Source organism: Phodopus roborovskii, unplaced genomic scaffold (genome assembly GCF_943737965.1).
Source record: "Phodopus roborovskii unplaced genomic scaffold, PHOROB, whole genome shotgun sequence".
NCBI lineage: Eukaryota > Metazoa > Chordata > Mammalia > Rodentia > Cricetidae > Phodopus > Phodopus roborovskii.
In genome coordinates, this window is record NW_026126516.1 from 4,606,914 (window position 1) to 4,626,689 (window position 19,776).

Consider the following 19,776-nt stretch of genomic DNA (forward strand, 5'->3'; position numbering starts at 1 on the left):
AGCTAGAAGAATCCCACTGCCCTGGAAGTCAGTTTTTGCAAGGCAGGAGCAGTGGGCACGGCCAGTCATGAATACAGCATGCTGAAGATCTGCTGCATATCTTGGGTGTTTGCTTTTCTGCCTGGAGACTCTAGGCTTCTAGTGGTTTCAGAACCTCTCCCAACCCCCAAGTGACCTTCCCGGGAGCTGCCTGCCCTTTCATGTTGAAAACAGCCTTATCTGGAAAGGGACATATAAATTACTGCCGAGGGAACACAAATGGGTTTGCAATGTTCTCTGCTGAGGCTGCGAAGTGTTTCTGGGCGTTTCTGGTGTCTGCTTCTCAGGGGAGGCAACGGTGTCTCGGAAATGGCCTCACTTCTGCACAGGAGTTACTTGTTACCTTTTGTTAGTGACTTCATTTTTCTGCCCTGATGAGGGGCAGCCTGCCCTTCAGCCCCATGTGGCTTTCACTCTGATGCAAAAGCGAGTGTTGACAGGAGGGCTCCTCTCTCTGCCTCTGTAAAAATATATGGCAGCTCCATAATTTGAATAGTGAGCAAGAAGAATACATGTTTTAGAGTAAGTATGTCCCAAATAGATCACATGAAATAACATAAAAAGTGTTACTTGGCTTACCTAAATTTCAGTCTTACTAAGGCAATCTGTATCATATTTGGCAACTCTGCCCTTTTACAAGGAATCCTCTGTTTGACTAACTGAAAGGTGCACCAACTTGAAGGCCAGATTCTGGGATGTGTCAATGATACTGTATAACTGGCAGGGGGCAGTATGAGCCTTTGATGATGGGCGAGTGGATCATTTGGTTCTCAACCTGTGGTAGTTGACTCTCTCAGGTTAAGCCACCCTTCCCCAGAGGCCACCTAAGACCATCCTGAATATCAGATATTTACATTATGGTTTATAAGGAGAGCAAGTTGCAGTTATGAAGCAGCAATGAACGTAATTTAATGGGTGGGGGTGACCACAGCATGAGGAACTTTATTAAAGGGACACAGCATCAGGAAGGGTGAGAGCTGCTGCTCTAGATGAAAGGGGATTCCTCTTATCTGAAGCATTTCAATTACTTTGAGAAACACTTTTCCCCTTAAATATGAAGTGAACCAGCGATGTCGCCCAATGAATCTTACTGCAGACAAAATGGAACAAGGCACTTCCCAGTTCTGGCTACTGAGACCAGTAACCCAAGCCTTTTGTTGATATTCACTCTGTCTGTCCAGAGCTGAATTAAGGAGTTGGATTTAGACATTTGTCTGGTAGTGCAGACCCATAGGCCGAACTCTGAGTTTGCCACTACTCTACATACAACATCTGGGAAGCCGGGCCAACCTAGACTTCCACCAATGGATGGATGGGTGAAAAGGGTGTGGCATGTATCTCAATGGGATTCTGTGCAGCTCTAAAGAAAAATGAAACCTGCAGAATAAAAATGCATGGAACTGGACATTCATTGTGGTGTTAAGAGAACTAGCTAGACGTAAAAGACAAATGCTGTGTTTCCCTTACATGCAGAGCCTGGATTTAAAATTACATGAATGCATGTGTATATATGTATGAATTCAGCCCAGTTCTCCCCACTGGTGAGAGGTTTTGCCCCACATGTCACCCATATCTGCTTTAGCCTTGGGGCAACCCTTGTCCCCGAGGCAAACTGCCTGGTTGAATACAACCTCTCATGCTGTTAAATTGATGATGAAATTGGTCCATTCTACATCCCTTTTTCTTCATGGCACTTGATTTGAAGCCCCTTTCCCAGAGCTGGCTTGCCTCCAGGTGACACTGCAGGAGGACATCATTTGGCTTAAGCCCAGGTTGGCAACTGTGAAGACAGAAGCTGTGAGTCCTAGGTGTCTTTTCCTGTGTCCCTGACCCTAAGGCTACTCCGCAAACATCTTCAATCAAAGTGGTGGATTTGCAAAGGTCACTGAGTGAATGACTACAAGCTGCTCCGGGCATTGCCCTCCTGCAAGCATGGGACTTCACACAGCCAAACTCAGATTTATTAGCACTGTAGCTCAGGGGTGTTGCGGAATATTACTTCAACTATGTAAAGATGTTTTACATTTTCTTCTGCTGCTTCTGTTTAATGATGTAAAGTCACGTTGCTTTGCCTGCCTAAGGCATCTGATTGGTCTAATAAAAAGCTGAAGAGCCAATAGCTAGGCAGTAGAAGGATAGGTGTGGCTGCTGGCCAGAGAGAATAAGCAGGATGAGTCATTAGGATGAATGAGAAGGGGAAAGAGAATGAAGCAGAAAGAGGGAGACACCCAGAGCCAGCCAGCCAGCCAGCCAGGCGGACATGGACTAAGCAGGAGAGTTAGGACATACAGAATGAAAGAAAGGTAAAAAACCCCAAGGCAAAACATAGATGAAGAGAAACAGGTTAGATTGCATTATAAGAGCTCCTGGGACAAGCATAAGCCAAGGCCAAGCATTCGTAACTAGTATTCAGTTCCCATGTCTTTATTTGGGAGCTGGTTGGTGGCCCCAAAGAAAACATGCTTCACAGGGGTCCTGCAGTGCAGTCTGGGTAGCCATCCTGTGGCCTCGCCTCCCAGTTACACAGCGGCTGGATTGACCACTTTTCCCAGGAAGAGCAGACTCTGTGTGGTCACCTCCCAGAGGAGGAGCAGGAAGGGCCTGTTGAAATGGGCTTGTGGGGTCGATGTCATGTTCAGGGACAGGGGCTGGGAAAGGAGGCCAGAGGCAGCTGCAGCCTCGGTTCCCTTCTCATTCATGTCCACTACAGCCTTGTGTGACACCTAGGAGAGAAGACGGACAGAGTCAGCACTCACCCATGACTTGAGGGCAGAGGCCACCTGTAACCCTTGGACAATGGCTTAGAGCGTGTTCAGGCCCCTTGAGTCTAGGCTGCCTAAGAAACAACCCCAACTTCTATTGCCACCCCCCCCCCACTGCCTCAGTACTGACTCCCTAGTCTAAGGCCCCGACATGAGGCAGCCTGGCACGGGTTTCTTTGAGCTTTTCCTACCCTCTCTAAAATTCCTCTGCTTTCTCATCTTAAAAAGGACTTGTGGTGGGCTGGAGAGATGGCTCAGCCACTAAAGGCTAGGCTCACAACAACAACAACAACAAATGGCTTGTGGCCAATAGCAGATTCTAAATGAGTAGGCTGGAACAGAGACCCACACTGTCCTAAGCACAAAGCATTAAAAGTCTGGTTCTTATACAACTTCCTAACACGAAAGGACTCAGATGTCAAAAGAAGTTGGGGAAATGGCCTTGAGTTCTTTTAACTCCAAAAAGAGGTCCCTGCAAGTTAACTGAGGCACACAAGTCACTGGGCAAAGTTCTTAGAAGTCTTTCACTTTCTTCTTATCTACCACCCCACAGCACGTGGGTTCACATGCATGCACACCCTCATACATACATACATACATTCCCATGCACTTACAGAATACCCTATCCATGCATTCACAGAAACAAGACCAAGTCCCTGCTGCCTCTGTCGTGCATTAAGTTCTCAGCTGGTCCCTCCTAAATACAGAATCCATTCCATACAAGGTCCAACAAATTCTTATGGAAACGAATGCCTCTAACCTAAACCAAGCTAGGCTCTGGGAAGGGCCGTGGCCACCTTCTCCCCTGGGAAAGGCTACCCTTTCTGTTTGAGGGCTACAAATGCTTGCCCATTCCACGTGACTTGTGGTGTCACCCGTCAGCAGAGGACCGAGCCCGTTCCCATTGCTTAAACAGGAGATCTGCTTTAGTCAGTGGTTCTGAGCAGCTGTTACATAGGCCTGTGGAGGATGGAAGAGTTAGGGACCATGGGATGCTTCTCTCCCTTTTCTCCTCTGAGACAGGGATTTTTCTGTGGTAGAATAGTACTTTCAGGTGTGTGACTTTTGTTTATGTTGCATTGGTTTAACTCTGTGAAGCTGTGTTACCGTGCCTGTCTAAAATACCAACCAGGTGGTCCTAATAAAGAGCTGAATGGCCAGTATCGAGGCAGGAGAAAGGATACGTGGGGTTGGCAGGCAGAGAAAATAAATAGACGGAGGGAGAAAAGAGGAAGAGAAGAGCAAGGAGCTACAGGAGAACACGGAGAAGAGAACTCCAGGGGCTAGGCACGCAGCCACCCAGCCTCAGAGGAAGAAGGATACAGGAGCAGAGAAGGGTAAAAGCCCAGAGGGGAAAGGTAGACAGGTTAATGTAAGATAAGAAAGGCTGGCTAGAAATAAGCCAAGCTAAGGCCGGGTACTCATAACTAGGAACAAGCCTCTCCATGTGTGATTTATTAGGGAGCTGGCTGGTGGGTCCCCCAAAAAGCCAGAAATGCCAAAAGAGCAAAACCATCACATAAGATCTTTTCCTTTGACTTCCATCCTGGAAGAAGCCATAGGTAGCAGCTCTGTAGCCAGGGTTACAAAGCAAGCTGCTTCTAGGATGCACTGGCCTCTAGAGATGGGCTAAGCAAAGCAGCTGCCCCTCTTTAGCAGACCTACAAGTGTCCACAGCCACTGGCCTATTGACTGTTGACATTCCCTCACAGAGGGAGGGGAGTCATCAGCCCCTTCCCTGAGAGACCAATGGCTCCTCTCAGCCATTTGTATACAATTCTGCTCTATTTGCAAGAACATATGGCTGAGGGAGGGTGGCTGAAGAAGGGCTCTATCTGTGTTGACTGAAGAAAACTGACTTGGGGTCTCCTGCCAGTAATCTCTCACCCACACCCTAATAAGTAAGCCTAATGAACTCAATAGCTTCCCAGGATGAACTTGGATGGAACTGTACTTTGTGTTGTTGTGGGATCTAATGAAGAATAGGTAGACATGGTTTACATCTCCTCTGGGAAGGGATTCTCACAATGAGCCTTTGTTCTGGTGATGTGCTGGGATGTAGGGGATGCTTGTTACTGTAGCGATGCTGACCACTACACCACCTGTTTAGGCTCTATTACTTTCTACAGCTATAATAAAGACAGATAGAGCGCCAGGTGCCTGAAGAGGAAGTATTTGTAATAAAAGAATGTTACCCCTAACCTGGCATGATTCTGACCCTGTGGATGACTTCAAATTATTACTGTTTTTCTTAGAACCCTATGTTCCTGCCCTGACTAGTGTAAATCTAGGGTAGGGGAGATGAGAATGGAGTTGTCCATGAAGAAAATCTGTAAAGATTGTGTGTTGAAAAAAAAAATCAGTCTAGGAAAAAGACTGGAGACCTTGGCTTTTCCAATGCACTTCCTGTGGGAAGAGAAACATCCCCCCGCCCCATGTCCACACTCTCTGCCTTACCCTGGAGACAGTTTTGTTGAGTTGCCCCATGATTCCTGATAGGTCAGCTTCCACACCAAACATGTTGCCGAGACCAATGAGGGGCAGGATCTCTTCCAGGTTGTAGGATGCGGAAATTGAGAACCTTGGCAGGTGCAAATCCAACAGACTAGAGAGGGAATCAGAGAAAGACCCTGACCCGCTGTGTGTTGTAGCCTGAGCCTCGAGAAAGAGCAGGGTAACCCACCTTGTGGGATGATTCATCATCCTGTGATGTGATTTGCTTTGAAAGACTATTCCATTACCAACACCCACCCAAATCTCTCTCTACGTAGACTTCACGGTGACTCATGGCTGGGTCTGGGAAGTTTCCTGACAGAGAAGTCTGTCTCCACCATCTTCCCTGTGTTTGTGGAGAGCTTTCTAGGTGCCAGACACTAGCCAGAGTTTCCCAAGACTCTACTGATTGAATCCACATGATACCAGGTAGAGTAAATACCATTTGACTTCCCACCTTCACGTCTGATTCATCTGCAGGTGCTTCAGGCTCAGTTTCCCAACTGCGTCTTAAATCCATTTACTGACACTGCCCCAGTGTAAGCCACCAGCAACTTCCTCCACCTGCCTGAGCTTTTCTGGAAAATGGCATAGAGATACCAACTGCAAGCATCTAAAGCCGTAGTTCTCAACCTGTGGGTCTTGACCCCTTTGGCAAACCCCTATCTCCAAAAAATATTTACATTGTGATTCATAACAGTAGCAAAATTACAGTTATGAAGTAGTGACAAAAATAATTTTATGGTGGGGGTCACCACAACATGAGGAACTGTATTAAAGGGACACAGCATTGGGAAGGCTGAGAGAGGGCTCAGGAGTCCTAAACACAAAAGACTGAAACTCCCATCCTCACCATCAGATTGCCATGTTGCCTGGGCTGAATGCAGAAATTTCTTTTAACTTAGAGTAAATCTACCCCTTTTCAATGACATTATTATGCTCTTCCCTTATTAATATGTTAATTGCCAGGACTCTGTAAAATTGTCTGGTTAATAAACAATATACTTGGGAACATCCCACCTGTAAAGAACTCAGTTTAGATTACTGTTATCATGCCAGTTCACTGTGAGTGGTGCCAGCCCTGGGTGGCCCTGTGTTCTGTAAGAAAGCAGGCTGAGCAAGCCATGAGGAGCAAGCCAGTAAGCAGCATCCCTCTATGGCCTCTGTATCAGCTCCGGGTTCCCGCCCTGCTTGAGTTCCTGTCCTAACTTCCTCAGTGATGAGCAGTGCTGTGGAAATGAAGCCAAATAAACCCTTTCCTTCCCATGTTGTTTTTGGTCCAGGTGTTTCATCATAGCAAATAGTAACCCTGACTAAGATACCATTCCTGAGAGAAAACCTACTGTCTAGAAGGTTCTGTGGTCTTTCCTCCTGCAGTGAGGGATAGGGAGGCTCCTCCTGGAGGGGTGAAACCACATACAGTTGGAACCACGGACTGACAGGAGCTCTACAGAGTTATGGAACTGCTTAACCCTGGCTTTTCCTCTTGACTCCGTCTTTCTTATTCACTCATTGCTGCCTCAATCTCTGCCCAAATACAAAGCATTCTTTCTCTACTAGTGGTACTGCAGCATGATGGGGTGGTGAGGAAAATCTGTGGGTGCGAAGAGAGATGGATGCCCACCAGGTTGTCAGGTTGTGCTGGGTTAAAATGTCCCCCGCCCAGAGATCTGGGGCTGCTTTGGCCAACAGGCTATGACAGAAATGAGAACCCTCGTGGGTGTGTCCGTGCCTTAAAGAGGGACAGTTTCATGTCCTACCCTTTTGCATACTTCCTCTAGGAGCTCTGAGCTGCCACATAGTGATGTCAATTATACTGAGCTGCTCTCCGAAGCCAGCCTTGTGTTGTCAGAAGGAAGCCAGCGTGGGGCCCCAGAAACTCAAATGAAGGAAGCTTCTGTGCCTGTGTCTCTGCTGCCTTCTGACCCCAGTGGGTGAGAACTGCCTAGTGGAGCCCAGTGATAAGAACCAAGAGTGTTGACAGGCTTTTTTGTTTGTTTGTTTGTTTTAAAGCTGTTTAGTTTGGTCTGGCTTGTTTGCAGCAAAGATAACTAGAACTCACAACCAGATTTCATTCCAGACCATGCCATAAAGGCAGATTCCCCCCATGAAGGGGTTAGTCAGTGACTAGAGATGAGGGAAATTAGATGAGCTAAAATTAAAGTTGGAAAACTATGAACCAATGAGAAGGAAGACGGCAGGGGGTAGGTTAGGGGTTGTAGAAGGAAGGACCTCCCTCACTCTCTTCCTCCCTCCTTCCCTCCATCTCTTCCTTCCTTCCCCCTTTCTCTTTCTTTTTATTTTCCTATATTGAACCCAGAGCCTTGTGCACACTAGGCAAGTAGTCTACGCCAGACATATACACCTAGTCTACCCACCTCTATTTTATTGTTTTTAAATCTTGAGACAAGGTCTCACTGAATTGTCCCTGAACTCATTCTGTAGTTCACACAGGCCTTGAACATGTGATCTTCCTGCCTTGGTCTCCTGGGTAGGCCTGCCCCCACCAGATCTGGCTTTGCTGGTCTTGATTTCCCTAATTATTTTCAAATGTTTTAATAAAAAAACTGATTTAAAACATATGCACTGTCCTGTGGGCATAGTGGTCATCTTTAATAATTATTCTGATTTTTTTTTTGGCACACTTAGCTATTTCACAGTGTTAAATTGTTATGAAATAGAGGCAAGCAAGGGAAAGGGCTTTGGGCCAGGGAGACCCCAAGGAGGGGTAATAAACACAGCCCAGCGAGCACTTACATTCTAATACCTGCCTGAGAACTCAAGTACTATCTCCATTCGTCCCTACCCCCACACCCATGCGGTAGGTACCATGTCCTTTAACACTCAAGGAAATCTGAGGCCCAAAGATGTGGTGAAACCACTGTGAAGAAGAGGGTGAGATGGTGAGGCAAGCCCAGCAGATGGATCGTGGGACTGGAGTTGATCAGACTTGCCCCAGCCCCCGAGCAAGGACAAACAGCACATTGGGGCCCTCACCTGGGCAGGAACCGCTGGCCCCACCTTCTCAGCGTCTCTGGCTTGAGGGAGGCCTCTACCTGCTGCATCTTCCCAGGGTCAGGGAGGACCAGCAGTAGCAGGGCCGTGCCGCTGTACTTGATCTGAAGGACAGTGCACGATGCCTCCTGATCGTACAGGAACCTGTGCATTTCCTTCTGCCGCATCATGGGAATGGGAATCGCCGTCCTCCGGTCCAGGAAGAAGCTCTCCTGCTTCCGGGTCTGGTAGCGATCAAAGGGGTGCTTCCACTTGGCTGAGCGTACAACAAATGAACACATGGGCAAAACAGCAATTCAGGGAGACCTCCACAAGGCCATGCAGGGTGGTGACATCCTCCGGAGTGTGTCAGAAGTAGCAGGGCCCAAAGTCAAGAGGGACTTGGGTCCCTAGGATCAGCGCTCAGTGAACTATGGTTACACTATACTGAGAGAATTTGCCTACAAAGCAAAGGGTGGCCCCGCCTTCCTTGTACAAAGCCTGGTTGCTCTCTTTTAAGAAAGATTTCTTTTTATTTTATGTGTGTGAGTGTTTGCCTACCTACTGTGTGTCTAGTTACCATGTATGTGCTGTGCCTGATGAGGCCGGAAAAGGGCATCAGATCTCCCTGGACATAGAGTTAGAGTTGTAAGCCAGTTGTAAGAATTGAGTTCAGGTTCTCAGGAAAGTAGCCAGGGGTCCTAACCAGCGAGCCATCTCTCCAGCCCCTAAAGAACTCGCTTAAGATGTAAGGGAAATAAATGGGATGGAGATACAGGATGTGAAGACACAAAGAGTAAGTATGACTTAAGTCATCAGAAGGAGTAAGAGTACGTTCTTAGCAATGTAGTAGGCATGAATTGAATGACCCATCCTGATTTCCAAAGCCATGACGGCATGAGCTGGGCTTGGCAGCCTGATTCTGACAACGCAGCTCAGGCTATGTGGGGGCAATCATCTGACTAGATGGCCTCAGTGTCCGCAAAGAGCTCCAAGCTAGTCATGGCGGCCCCCACCTGCAGTATCAGCACTCAGGAAGCTGAGGGGCTGTCTCCTGGGCTCCCCATTCATACATATGAGGCAAGGTTTCTCTGTGTAATCCAGACTGCCCAATTGGGATGCCCCTGCCTCAGCCTCCCAAATGCTGGGATTGCAGGAGTGTGCCACTGGCCTGAACTAGATGTCCCCTTTCTGGGGAGTCATGCCTTAATCCAGGGTCTCTGTTGGGAGCTCTATGTCCACCCTTACTGTGCTTTCTTTTTCCTTCCCTCAAGTCCACAGGGGACATGAAATGCACAAGGGTAGAGGAGCTGTCTTTCGCACAAGTGGCAGGCTCCTGGCCAGTGCAAACTGATGGGTTACTTACAGAGAGGGTAGCATCTCTGTCAGAGAAGTCTCACCTTTGAAGAAGATGTAGTTCAAGAGAACCATGAAGGTGTCATGGCTGAACTCCGGGAGACAGCCCACCACCTGCCCGTAGGTCTGCTTGCTCACCAAGTCATTGATCTGCTCCCCTGTGGAAGCTGCGTCTGTGAAATTGGCAGAAAAAGCCAGTGCACCATACAGCTCCTTGGCGCTGTCCAGGAAGCGCTGCCGAGGCTTCAGCTGCCTGTCTAGGAACAGGGAATGCCCCACCTTCAGCTCCAGTTTAGAACTGGGCAGGTCAAGTGTGTGCAGGAGGCTCTGGAAGCCCCGGTGGATGTCAGGGGCTGGGGTCTCCGTGAGGTTGAAGCCCAGGCTTTCCAGAATCCGAGTCTGGGTGTCAGTAGGTGCCCCAAGAGAGAGAAGGGCCACGATGCTGGAGAGGCTCACGGGGGAGAAGAGAATGTTTCCAGGTACCGTCTCTGCTAGCTGCTTGTACAGACGCAAAGCAAAGTTAGTGATGGTGGGAGAGACCTTGTGATAGGTGGGGGCTGGCTCCAGGAGCGGGTGGCTGGCCGGGTGGGGCACCTCCAGACTCTTCTCTCCATGGGCAGAAAATGGCTGACAATGAACAGGGAGCAGGACCTTGGTAACCAGCAGCCACAGCCACAATGGCCCCATCATCTGAAAAGAAGATGGGGAACACATTAGTCTTTTTGATAGATGGATACCCAGCTCCCCCAGAGCCCACAATGAAACACCACCGTGCCTCATCCCTCACTGCACTGCAGAGAGGAAGGGAAGGTGGCAACTTAGACTCTAGCCAGAAAATAGATACTGCAATCCAGCCTTCCTCATCCCCCCTGCCCCCTGCCCCTGAACCTGCCCCCTGCCCCTGACCCCTGAACCTGCCCCCTGCCCCTGACCCCTGTCCCCTGCCCCCTGGCCCTGCCCCCCAACCCCCTGACCCCTGAACCTACCTCCTGTCCCCTGACCCCTGTCCCCTGACCCTGACCCCTGAACCTGCTCCCTCCCTCCCTCTCCCTTCCTTCTTCCTCTCTTTTCTCTCTCCTCTCCTTCCACTTTATTTTTATTTTTTTCCTGGATTCTTCTGGACACAGTTGTTTTTTAAATCTCATATAATGCCCACGGCTTGATCAGCTCTAAAGGTGTGTTAGGCACTGAGTATATTATGGAAAAAGAAATGAATACAATCCCAAGATTGAGTTTAGGGTGGTGGTTCTCAACCTACCTAATGCTGCAACTCTTCACTACAGTTCCTGAGGCTGTGGTGGCCCCAAGCCATAAGATTGTTTCATTGCTATTTCACAACTGTAATTTTGCTACTGTATGGCCCATGGGGTCTCGACCCACAGGTCAAGAACCACTGATATAGGGCATGGTTGAGACAATATACAGTGTTGGGTTAGGCAGATGTGTATGTAAAACTCATTAGAAACTAAGAGGATGCTATGGAATAAAGGTCCTATATGAGCATAAGTGATGTTGGGCCCCTTGAGTGTGGCTGTGGGGCAGTTTAGTCACTTGCAAGGAAGAGGGTGGTACAACACCCCCTTTAGACCCCAAGGAGAGAGGCCCTCTACCCTTGAGACCTTACATTAGCTTGGGTTAACCATTAAGCCCACAGAGATGAGGGCAGCCTGTGAGGGAGGATGAAGTAACAGGACTTATGGCTTTGAGAAGAGACTCGAAAGAGATCTGTGCTTTATCTCCAACCCCTGATGCCTGGAAACTGTCTAAACCATGTGCAGAAATAGAAAAACGTGTGTGCAAGTATGGAGGGGTAACATCTACATTGTGCATTTACAAAAACACCCGTGTGCAAAGATAGAGGGATTCCATCTATGCTGTGTGCAACCACAGAAATACCCGTATGCATGGATACAGGGGTTTTGGAAAGATCTGTTACAGACTGAGTTGTTCCTGTCCCAAATTCATATGCCTAGCTCCCAAAACCCTAAGGACTCATAATACTGCTTTGCTTAAAATGGAGTCTTTGGCTGGGTGGTGGTGGTATACCCTTTTAACCCCAGCAGAGGCAGGTGGATCTCTATGAGTTCGAGACCAGCCTTGTCTACAGAGCAAGTTCCAAGGCAGCCAGGACTACAAAGAGAAACCTTGTCTCAAAGAAAGAAAGGAAGGAAGGAAGGAAAAAGAAAGAGAGAAAGAGAGGGAGGGAGAGAGGGAGAAAGGAAGAAAGGAAGGAAGAAATGGAGTCCTTTCAGATATAATTAATTAAGAGGTGGCCATTAAAGTGGGTTTTTACCTATATGATTATTGCCCTTGAAAGAAGGGGACTTTGGACTCTGAGAAGCACCCAAGGAGGATATTGGGGAAGATGAAGGCAGAGATGAGACACTGCTACAAACCACAAGATGCTGAAGGTCCCAGGGAGGGCCTGGAATGGGTTTTCTAGTAAAGCCTCAGAAGGGCACAGCCATTGCCTTGACTGTGATCCTGAACTTCAAGAAGTGCAAGGCAAACATGTGTGTTTAAACCCCAGCCCCTGTGTGCAGAGGCATCCCCCTGCAGGCAAATGTCAAATATCTTCTGCTCTGTGTAAGTTATGAGACACACCAGAGTAGCCTTTGGTCGCCTCCACAAGGTTCAAGGAGAGGCAGGAGCTGGAAGAACCTTGGCCTGAGTGCAGGGGAGTGCTGTGTAGACAAAGCTAGGTTCACCCCACTTTGCATCCACTTTCTTCTTTTCCTTTACAGGTGTCTCCCACCCCCACAATTCTGCAGAGGACATATCTGTCCCCCCAGCCTGGATTCTTCTGGACCCTGATATCCTCCTTTGTCCCTATAAACACGCCCTTCCAATTTTCTAATTACACAGCCAGCAGCTACAAGCTACTCATCTTTGACTTTAGTTTGTCCTGAAGGCATCTACACTGTGATTAATACCTTCTGTACCTTTTGCCCAGGTGATGGCCTTTGGCTCAGTGTCAACTCCTGAAGTGGTAAGGGAGAGAGAGAGCCTAGAACTCCCCTGGCTCTCAGAATGCCTGCCAAATTACAAGAGCCACCTGCTCTCAGAAGGCCAGTGCTATGCTGAAACGTATTAAATTATGGCAGATGTACCCTCAAGTCACACCCCCCCCACCAGCACCAGGGAAGTCCTGAACGCTTGGGACTTTCCTTAGCTAAAAAACTGGAAGATGTAAGATAATTGCACACTTGGTGTGCCCCTGGTAAAGTAAGGGCAGACGCCGTGAGGGAGCCGCTCACGATCCTTTCCCTACCCTGCTGCACCCCAAGGTTGACTCACAGAAGTGCGTGTTTCCCAAGGAAGACAGGCTGAACCATAGCCAGGGCTACCGCACACAGCCTGGGCTTGAACTAGCGCTCTGCAGTTACTCACCGTGTGTTACTGTCTCTGCAATTCAGGGCCTCCTTTTGCAAAATTCAAATGGCAATGCCACCCCCTTTTATGATTTGTGTCGTCTGACATGCAAAGTCCCAGTGCGTGGGAAAGACACTGCAGGAGATTGCCTCCTACTTCTACCAAGGCTGGGTACAATGGGAATCTAGTGCACTTAACTCCGTCCCCAGGCAGATTCACCCCGAACATTCAGAACTCTGCTCCTGAATTATAAACCTTCTGGTTTCGAAATGTTTGTTGAAGTTCTGGGTACATCGGGCACGTTGCATCACTGGTCTGCAGACAAGAGGTATTTACATATGTGTGGGGAGGGTGTGAGTGGGGTGGCATGCCAGGTCTTATCAATGACTGGAAGATGAGGTATTGCTTTTGTTTCCCAGCTGAGACTCGAACACCTGGAAGCTACTGAAATGCCGAGAGCCATGGTCCTGCTCCAATAATGTGGCACCTTGCTCCCTTTTGTTTAAATCAATGCTCCTGAGACCCTCTAGCTACAGAGACTCTTAACCCAGGTGTGCACACGGGGAAACCGAGACAAGGCTCGATTCCGGGCCTGGGCTTTTGTGCCCGGGCCTGCTACCATAACTGAGTTCTTAGTAAAGTTTCTTTGTTGGCATGCTAAGGGTATTGGAGTTCATATGCCACGATTCCTGATGACCGCATTTTCCAGAGAAGGCGACTGAAAACCTGAGGTTCTAGCTTTAAGATTCAGTACTTTAAGAGGCAGTACTCAGTAGGGCCATCCAGGGGACTTATTGCCCGTTTCTGCCTCTAAAGCCAAAAGTGATAGATGATAGATAGATAGATAGATAGATAGATAGATAGATAGATAGATAATAGACAGGCAGGCAGACAGACAGACAGACAGAGGCCTACCTTCATTTGGAGTACAGCGCATACTCACAGAGAAGTCACCCAGGTGGGCACAGCCCCACAGCCCCACACGGCCTCCTACCCACAGGGCAATAGTGTCTGAAGACCACAGCAGCCTGGTCAATATTTGTCAGGTCAATTCCTGGAATAGACAGGAAGACAAATGGGACACACAGGAAAGGGTCTTTTTTCAATGTGTGTCCTGGCTGCTGGTCCCGCAGACAAGCACGTGTCTTGTGCTTCCGGGCCCCATTCTGTCTGAGGGTATTGTGACACTGGCGACCGTGGTGGGGTCAGGGAGTGTGGGAGATGATGGCCTGTGTGCTGGGGCTTTGCAGGAAGGATCTAGCAACGCTAGTGGTGAGATGGTGAGGAATGTGTGGCCATTCCTACTTCACAGGCGGAAGCATGGGCCCGGGGGCTTGCTCAGCAGTCACAAGCTTTGTCATCACACCAAAGCACCCCATCATTTTACAGACAATTTAAATAGGGAAGGTGCTGGAGAGCTGTTCAGTGAGTGCTGAGAGACATATGAAGTGGGGGCTGGAGCTGTGGCTCAGTGGTTGAGAACAGATGCAGCTCTTGCAGAGGACCTGAGTTCGAATCTTGGCACCCGCTTGGAGTGGTTCCCAACTGCCCAGCTCTAGGGGATCTGATATCTTTCCATGTACTCTGAGAGAACCTGTCCTCATGCAAACACACACACACACACACACACACACACACAGAGAGAGAGAGAGAGAGAGAGAGAGAGAGAGAGAGAGAGAGGTAACTATTTACAAAAAGAAAGACCTGTGCAGTAGGGTGCTGGGCTTTTTCTTATTTGTGGGGTAGGGGTGGGCCATATGCATGTAGAGGGGAGAGGTCAGATCCAGAAGATGTTATTGCTCAGAAGCCATCTACCAAGTTCTGTGAGACAAGGTCTCACACATTGAGCCCCAGGGTTCACTGATTGGACCACGTCGGTTGCCCAGGGAGCCCCAGGCATCCACCTGTCTCTGCCTCCCCAGTGAGATTACAGGCTCAAATCATCACACTCGGCATTTTCTATGGGTGCTGGCCATCTAAGCCACGCCCCATGCTTACAGGACAACTCTTTACCAACTCCACCCTCCTCAAGCGCCTTTGTAAGCTCTCATAGTCTCCAACTTTCCTACAGACCGTGCATCTTGGTTTCAGTAAAATGAATACAATTTTAACATTAAAAAGTAGAGTTAACTAATTCTACAAGTAACTCTCATCAGCAAAGAGCATCTTTAAAGTGTGAAGTGTCCCAGGAGACTGTCCTCCAGTGGGAAGGGGGAGTCTATTTGTCACACATGCTCCCTGATCCACCTGATGCATCTTCTCCTTGATGCATCCATCATTTGGGAGAAGCGGCAGATAATGTCTGTCTCTCTCCTCATCTCTAATGTTCTCCCAGCCTCCTCCTCTCCTGGGGAGAGCCGGGGGCACTCTCAAATTCCTGCCACATGGTCCCGGTCCCTCCAAATAGCTGAGCGGGTGACGGTGCTCACATGATGCCAGACCTCCTGATGGAATGGGGCCCCTGAGAATGGACATCTGCGCTCTTTTCTTTCACACTGTGGCCGCACACAGGGTCCTGTGAGGTGCAGAGGACACAATGCGGGAGAATGGATTCAGGCCTGAGCTTTAGGGAGGAGAGCCGTGTGCCATGTTCTTGTCACCTGGGATCAGGCTCTAGGGTCCCCTCAGTGGAGCCGCTCAGGAGGCTCACGGGGCCTGTCCTGCATTCCTCTCTAGAGCACTGGATCCCAACCCCAGCGGCACTAACCCTCATCTCCCCTTACTTGCCTGCTGCTTCTTTGCCTCCTGGCACGAGGCCAGGCAGTGCCTCGCTGTTCTCCCTTCTGAAATAGGCCCATGTCCCCCTTTACCGTTGACAGTGAGCCCCTTTCTCCCAGATGCTCATGATAGTTACTGACATGCCTCAGTACGGTATACCAACACCATACCTCACCTCCCACTCCTGAAACTTTGCTATTGCTCCATCTGAGACAATCACTGATAAGCAAAGGAGTCCTGCTGTCTTCTGGGCACACCTTGTCCCCTGCCTAGAATGCCATCCCCACCCCTTCTGCTTCTCAGGCTGACAATAGCCTGGGATTCAGCCCGTATCTCTCCTGCAGGAAGCCACCCTAACAGCCACCCTCTCCCCACCTGCCCGGGCTGTGCTAATTCTTCCCCGAGGAAGGCATGTAGCACTCTGGATCACCCCGCACTCCTCGTGCTGGCTTGCAACGTGCTTCATCTCCCCTTGGTCTGTGAGAACCTTGTAGAAACAACCTGCACCTAACTGGATCTGTGTCTGTTGTGTTGGCACATGTGCCGGAAAGCACACATGCATTCTGAAAATACACACATGTTGTTTTCCACACAGAAACTCACTTTCTCACATTGATGGCCTAACAGGCTCTGGGAGAGAGGGTGGCATGTTATCCAGTTGTGTACCTGCTGGCGAGTGTACCAGGCTCTGGTGGTGGGTTTTTCAGAGTCACACAGATGGCCTTAGTTAAACTCTGTGGGACATTTAATAAAACAGAAACTAGTAAATATTGGGGAGGAAACTTGTAAGGAAGAAAGGATGCTGTCTGGGGTGGGAGGAAAATGAAATAGGATGTGTGTGTGTGTGTGTGTGAGAGAGAGAGAGAGAGAGAGAGAGAGAGAGAGCAGAATTCTGAATATTTGTATAAAGTGGTCTAAGAACAAACTTTATTAATTATGAAAGAAACTCACATTCTCTGCCAGGGTTTTGCCTCTGTCAGAATGGTATGACCACCTGTGACAGAGGAGGAAGGAAATGTGACTGATAGGCCACTTCTGAACAAATAGCTTGTGACTTTTAGACGGTGACAGTGGCCAGCCCTGTGCTGAGCAGAGCCAGTGTCACACATTGGTCCCTGTACCACACACCTGCTCATGTCATTACACTAATCTTCACAGCCGTTGCAAAGCAGGTGACGACAATGTCACTGACCCCCCCAAACTCATTATATGAGGGGTCCTTTGGGCTTCGGAGAGGGGGGTGTGTGGCATTCCCGGAAAGCAAGTATGAACCACGGAGCAGAAAGGTACCGTCATGATGGTGGCACACATCTTTGATCCCAGCACTTGGGAAGCAGAGGCAGATCTCTGTGAGTCTGAGACCAGCCTGTTCTACAAGAGCTAGTTTCAGGACAGGTTCCAAAGCCACAGAGAAACCCTGTCTAGAAAAAAACAAAAGAAAACAAAAGGTACCTTCTTCTCCAGTCAATTCTGAGCTCCAGGAAGATGGAGGGTGAGGGGTGGGGGGGTGGGGGGGTGTGGGGGTGGTGTCAGGTGTCATGGTGGGACTCGGGAAGTGGGAGTGAGGAGGTGGATGATGGGCAGAAGCCAGGATGACATTCTGCATAAATACCTGCCTTTCTCCACATCTCCCAGTGGGGAATCAGCTTATCAGAAACATCCTTGCTCCCCATCTTCCAGACAGCTGCGCTAAAAGCAGCAATATACCTGGGTAGCACTCACTGACCACAGATTCTGGGCTGAGTCTTCCTCAGGATTCACAGTGTGCTTGCCCATTTGACAACCTAATGGCATGGGTGCCATGAATTCTTAAGAGAGGGGATGAAGCGCGTGGAAATTAGACAGTCCCAAAGCGTGCACAGTCAGGGGTAGGAGTGGGCAGGGCCGGCTTTCCATTCTGTCTGAGAGAGCCTGACCTGGACCCTCCTCTGCCGTCCTCCATCCTGAGCTTGGTCCCTTCTGCCTCTTGTCTGCGAGCTGAGTATCTATGATCCATGTGAGGTCCTCAGTGTCAGACCCCAGAAGCTGCCCTGCAGGGCAGAGACGCAAGTAGAAGCCATGCCACTGCACTTGGTGACCCTCCCAGTGATGGGAGATGTCATTCCTCTCCTCCTGCCTCACTGCAAACTCAGCGTGGGGGTGACTCCTCACACACCCCAGCCTCAGGGCTGCTGCTTCTGCCCATAGTAGGTGCCCAGTTCAGTTAAATGCCTGCAGACCGATTCACTGAGTAGGGGATGAAGAATGGACATCCACTGAGAAGTTCCAAGGGCCCGGTGCCCTGGCCAGGGTGCCCACGTGGTCTACAATGCTCTTAAAAATATCCCTGCACAGACAGGCGTGGGTGGCTGTTGTTTTTATTTACATTCTAAGGTGCTTAGGTAGCTGCCGCGCAGGCAGCTCAACCATCCATGCTGAAGGTTGATTAGCACTGGAGAACCATACTCTGCACACCCCAGGCCTAGTAGAATACACAGCGTGAGCAGTGAACGATCAGATGAAGAAATAAAGATGTTCCATTGAGGAAATGCCTGGTGTATGAGTTGCAGCCCTTTGCTAGAGCAACACATACTTGTCTTATTGCTGTGACCAAAAACCAGCCTGACACAACCGGATTAGGAAAAGAAAAGTTGAGGTACAGCTCAGAGACGTCTCAGTGGCTGGAGTTAGAGGTGGGTGACCACATTGCATCCATAGCCCGGAAGAAGACAGCAATGAGTGCTTGCATCTGGGTTTCACCTTTATATTTAGTCAGAGACCACAGCCCAAGGAATGGCAGCTCTCCACATAAACCCTTTCTACCTCAGTGGACCTCATCTTCATAAACCCTCAAAGACACGCAGACGCTTCTCACTGTCTAGCTGACAATGAGTCCTGACCATCATACAATGAGCCTGAAACATCATACAGGGGCCTCTGGGATTGTATGAGCAAGCCAGCGCCTGATGCTCTGGGTCCAGGGCTGGAAATCTATAGCTGTCTGTGTTGATGCTCTAGTCAGCCTGGGCTCTATTTATAACACTGTTAGTCATCTTGGGCACGACACCCATGCCAGGCTTAGTCATTCTAGACATTCTGTAGCTGATGAGTTTGAAGTCATGGGCCAGCCTATGGGGTGAATTGTTCCTCTCCACACAGATGGAACAATCAACCTTCCTACCTACATTTTTGCCTAGTGACCAGCAGAGGGCACCCCACCCCGACTTCCTTCTGAAAGCCCGTGGCAGTCTCCATAGTCTTTCTGGTTTGTTGCTATGTGACAGAGCATGGGGAAGGCCCCTGGGTGACACATTTAGAGTGCTGGGGCACCAGTACCTCCAGAGAAAGGAACTCCAGCTTTGCTGCAGGCTGTGTGGGACACGTCAGTGCTGAGAAATGAGGTTGTCAGGCTCCCACATGAGACACCTGGCAGTGGGTGCCGAAGGGGCAGCGGTGAGTTGCCTTTGCCTTGGAGCCTCCAGGGCCCAGGGCATTCAATGTGGCTTTCGGTGTACAGCAGACTGTTGTCACTACAAACAGCCACAGCCAGGGAGAGGCTGCAGGCTCGAGGGCTGTGTCGTGCGGCCAGGAAGGTGGCTGCATTTGGAGAGGTCTTTGCAGCCCATACTGCATTGATGCTTGCTATCTTCTTGCCCCAGAATCCCCGTGGGCTTCCCATCCCTCTCCTGGCTTAGGTGGTCGTCTTGGGAAGTGTGTGTTCATATGCAATCATCTCTTCACCTACCTGAGTGCCAGTGTCTCCTTTTGCATCTCTGACAGATGGCGATAGTCTAGCCACAGGGCCTCCCCACTGTCCCTCTGATGCTGGCTCACTGCAGAGCCCCATAATACACTCCTTCCTCTACTGTGAGTGTCCCGGCTGTCCCACACAGCCTCCATGACATTTAGCTGAATTTGTCATAAACTCTTTATCCACAGCTTTGTTTGGTCCCTATTGAATGGTCTCTCTCCCGTCTAGACCCAGCATGCCAGGGACTGTGTCGTTGAAGTGTTCAATAGTCTGAGCAAATGAATCAGGACTGACAACCCAGGCACTCGGAGA

At 49.5% G+C, this 19,776-nt stretch overlaps 2 protein-coding genes across 2 annotated transcripts in view; one reads left to right on the forward strand and one right to left on the reverse strand.

The window, feature by feature from the left end:
* Nucleotides 1-2,480: 2,480 nt before the first annotated feature.
* Serpina11 (serpin family A member 11) lies at nt 2,481-13,177 on the reverse strand. Its single transcript, XM_051196412.1, has 5 exons — nt 13,035-13,177; nt 9,689-10,334; nt 8,292-8,565; nt 5,259-5,406; nt 2,481-2,762 (listed from the first exon to the last, which is right to left on the reverse strand). Exons 2-5 carry the CDS (start codon nt 10,332-10,334, stop codon nt 2,559-2,561), a joined length of 1,272 nt encoding a protein of 423 aa, XP_051052369.1. The 5' UTR covers nt 13,035-13,177; the 3' UTR covers nt 2,481-2,558.
* Nucleotides 13,178-19,712: 6,535 nt separating this feature from the next.
* Serpina4 (serpin family A member 4) overlaps nt 19,713-19,776 on the forward strand; it is an 82,078-nt gene continuing 82,014 nt past the window's right edge. The window contains exon 1 of the mRNA XM_051196538.1: nt 19,713-19,716. The gene's annotated coding sequence lies outside the window, so the exon portion shown is untranslated. The remainder of the gene's footprint in view (nt 19,717-19,776) is intronic.

What these genes read in the sequence shown, in the direction of transcription:
- Serpina11 (XM_051196412.1), bottom strand. Translation starts at nt 10,334, where the DNA reads ATGATGGGGCCATTGTGGCTGTGGCTGCTGGTTACCAAGGTCCTGCTC. An exon ending in GGCCAGCGGTTCCTGCCCAG is followed by an intron (nt 5,407 to 8,291) that starts GTGAGGGCCCCA and finishes TTCCCTCTCTAG; the next exon opens with TCTGTTGGATTTGCACCTGC. An exon ending in TCAACAAAACTGTCTCCAGG is followed by an intron (nt 2,763 to 5,258) that starts GTAAGGCAGAGA and finishes CTTCTCTCCTAG; the next exon opens with GTGTCACACAAGGCTGTAGT.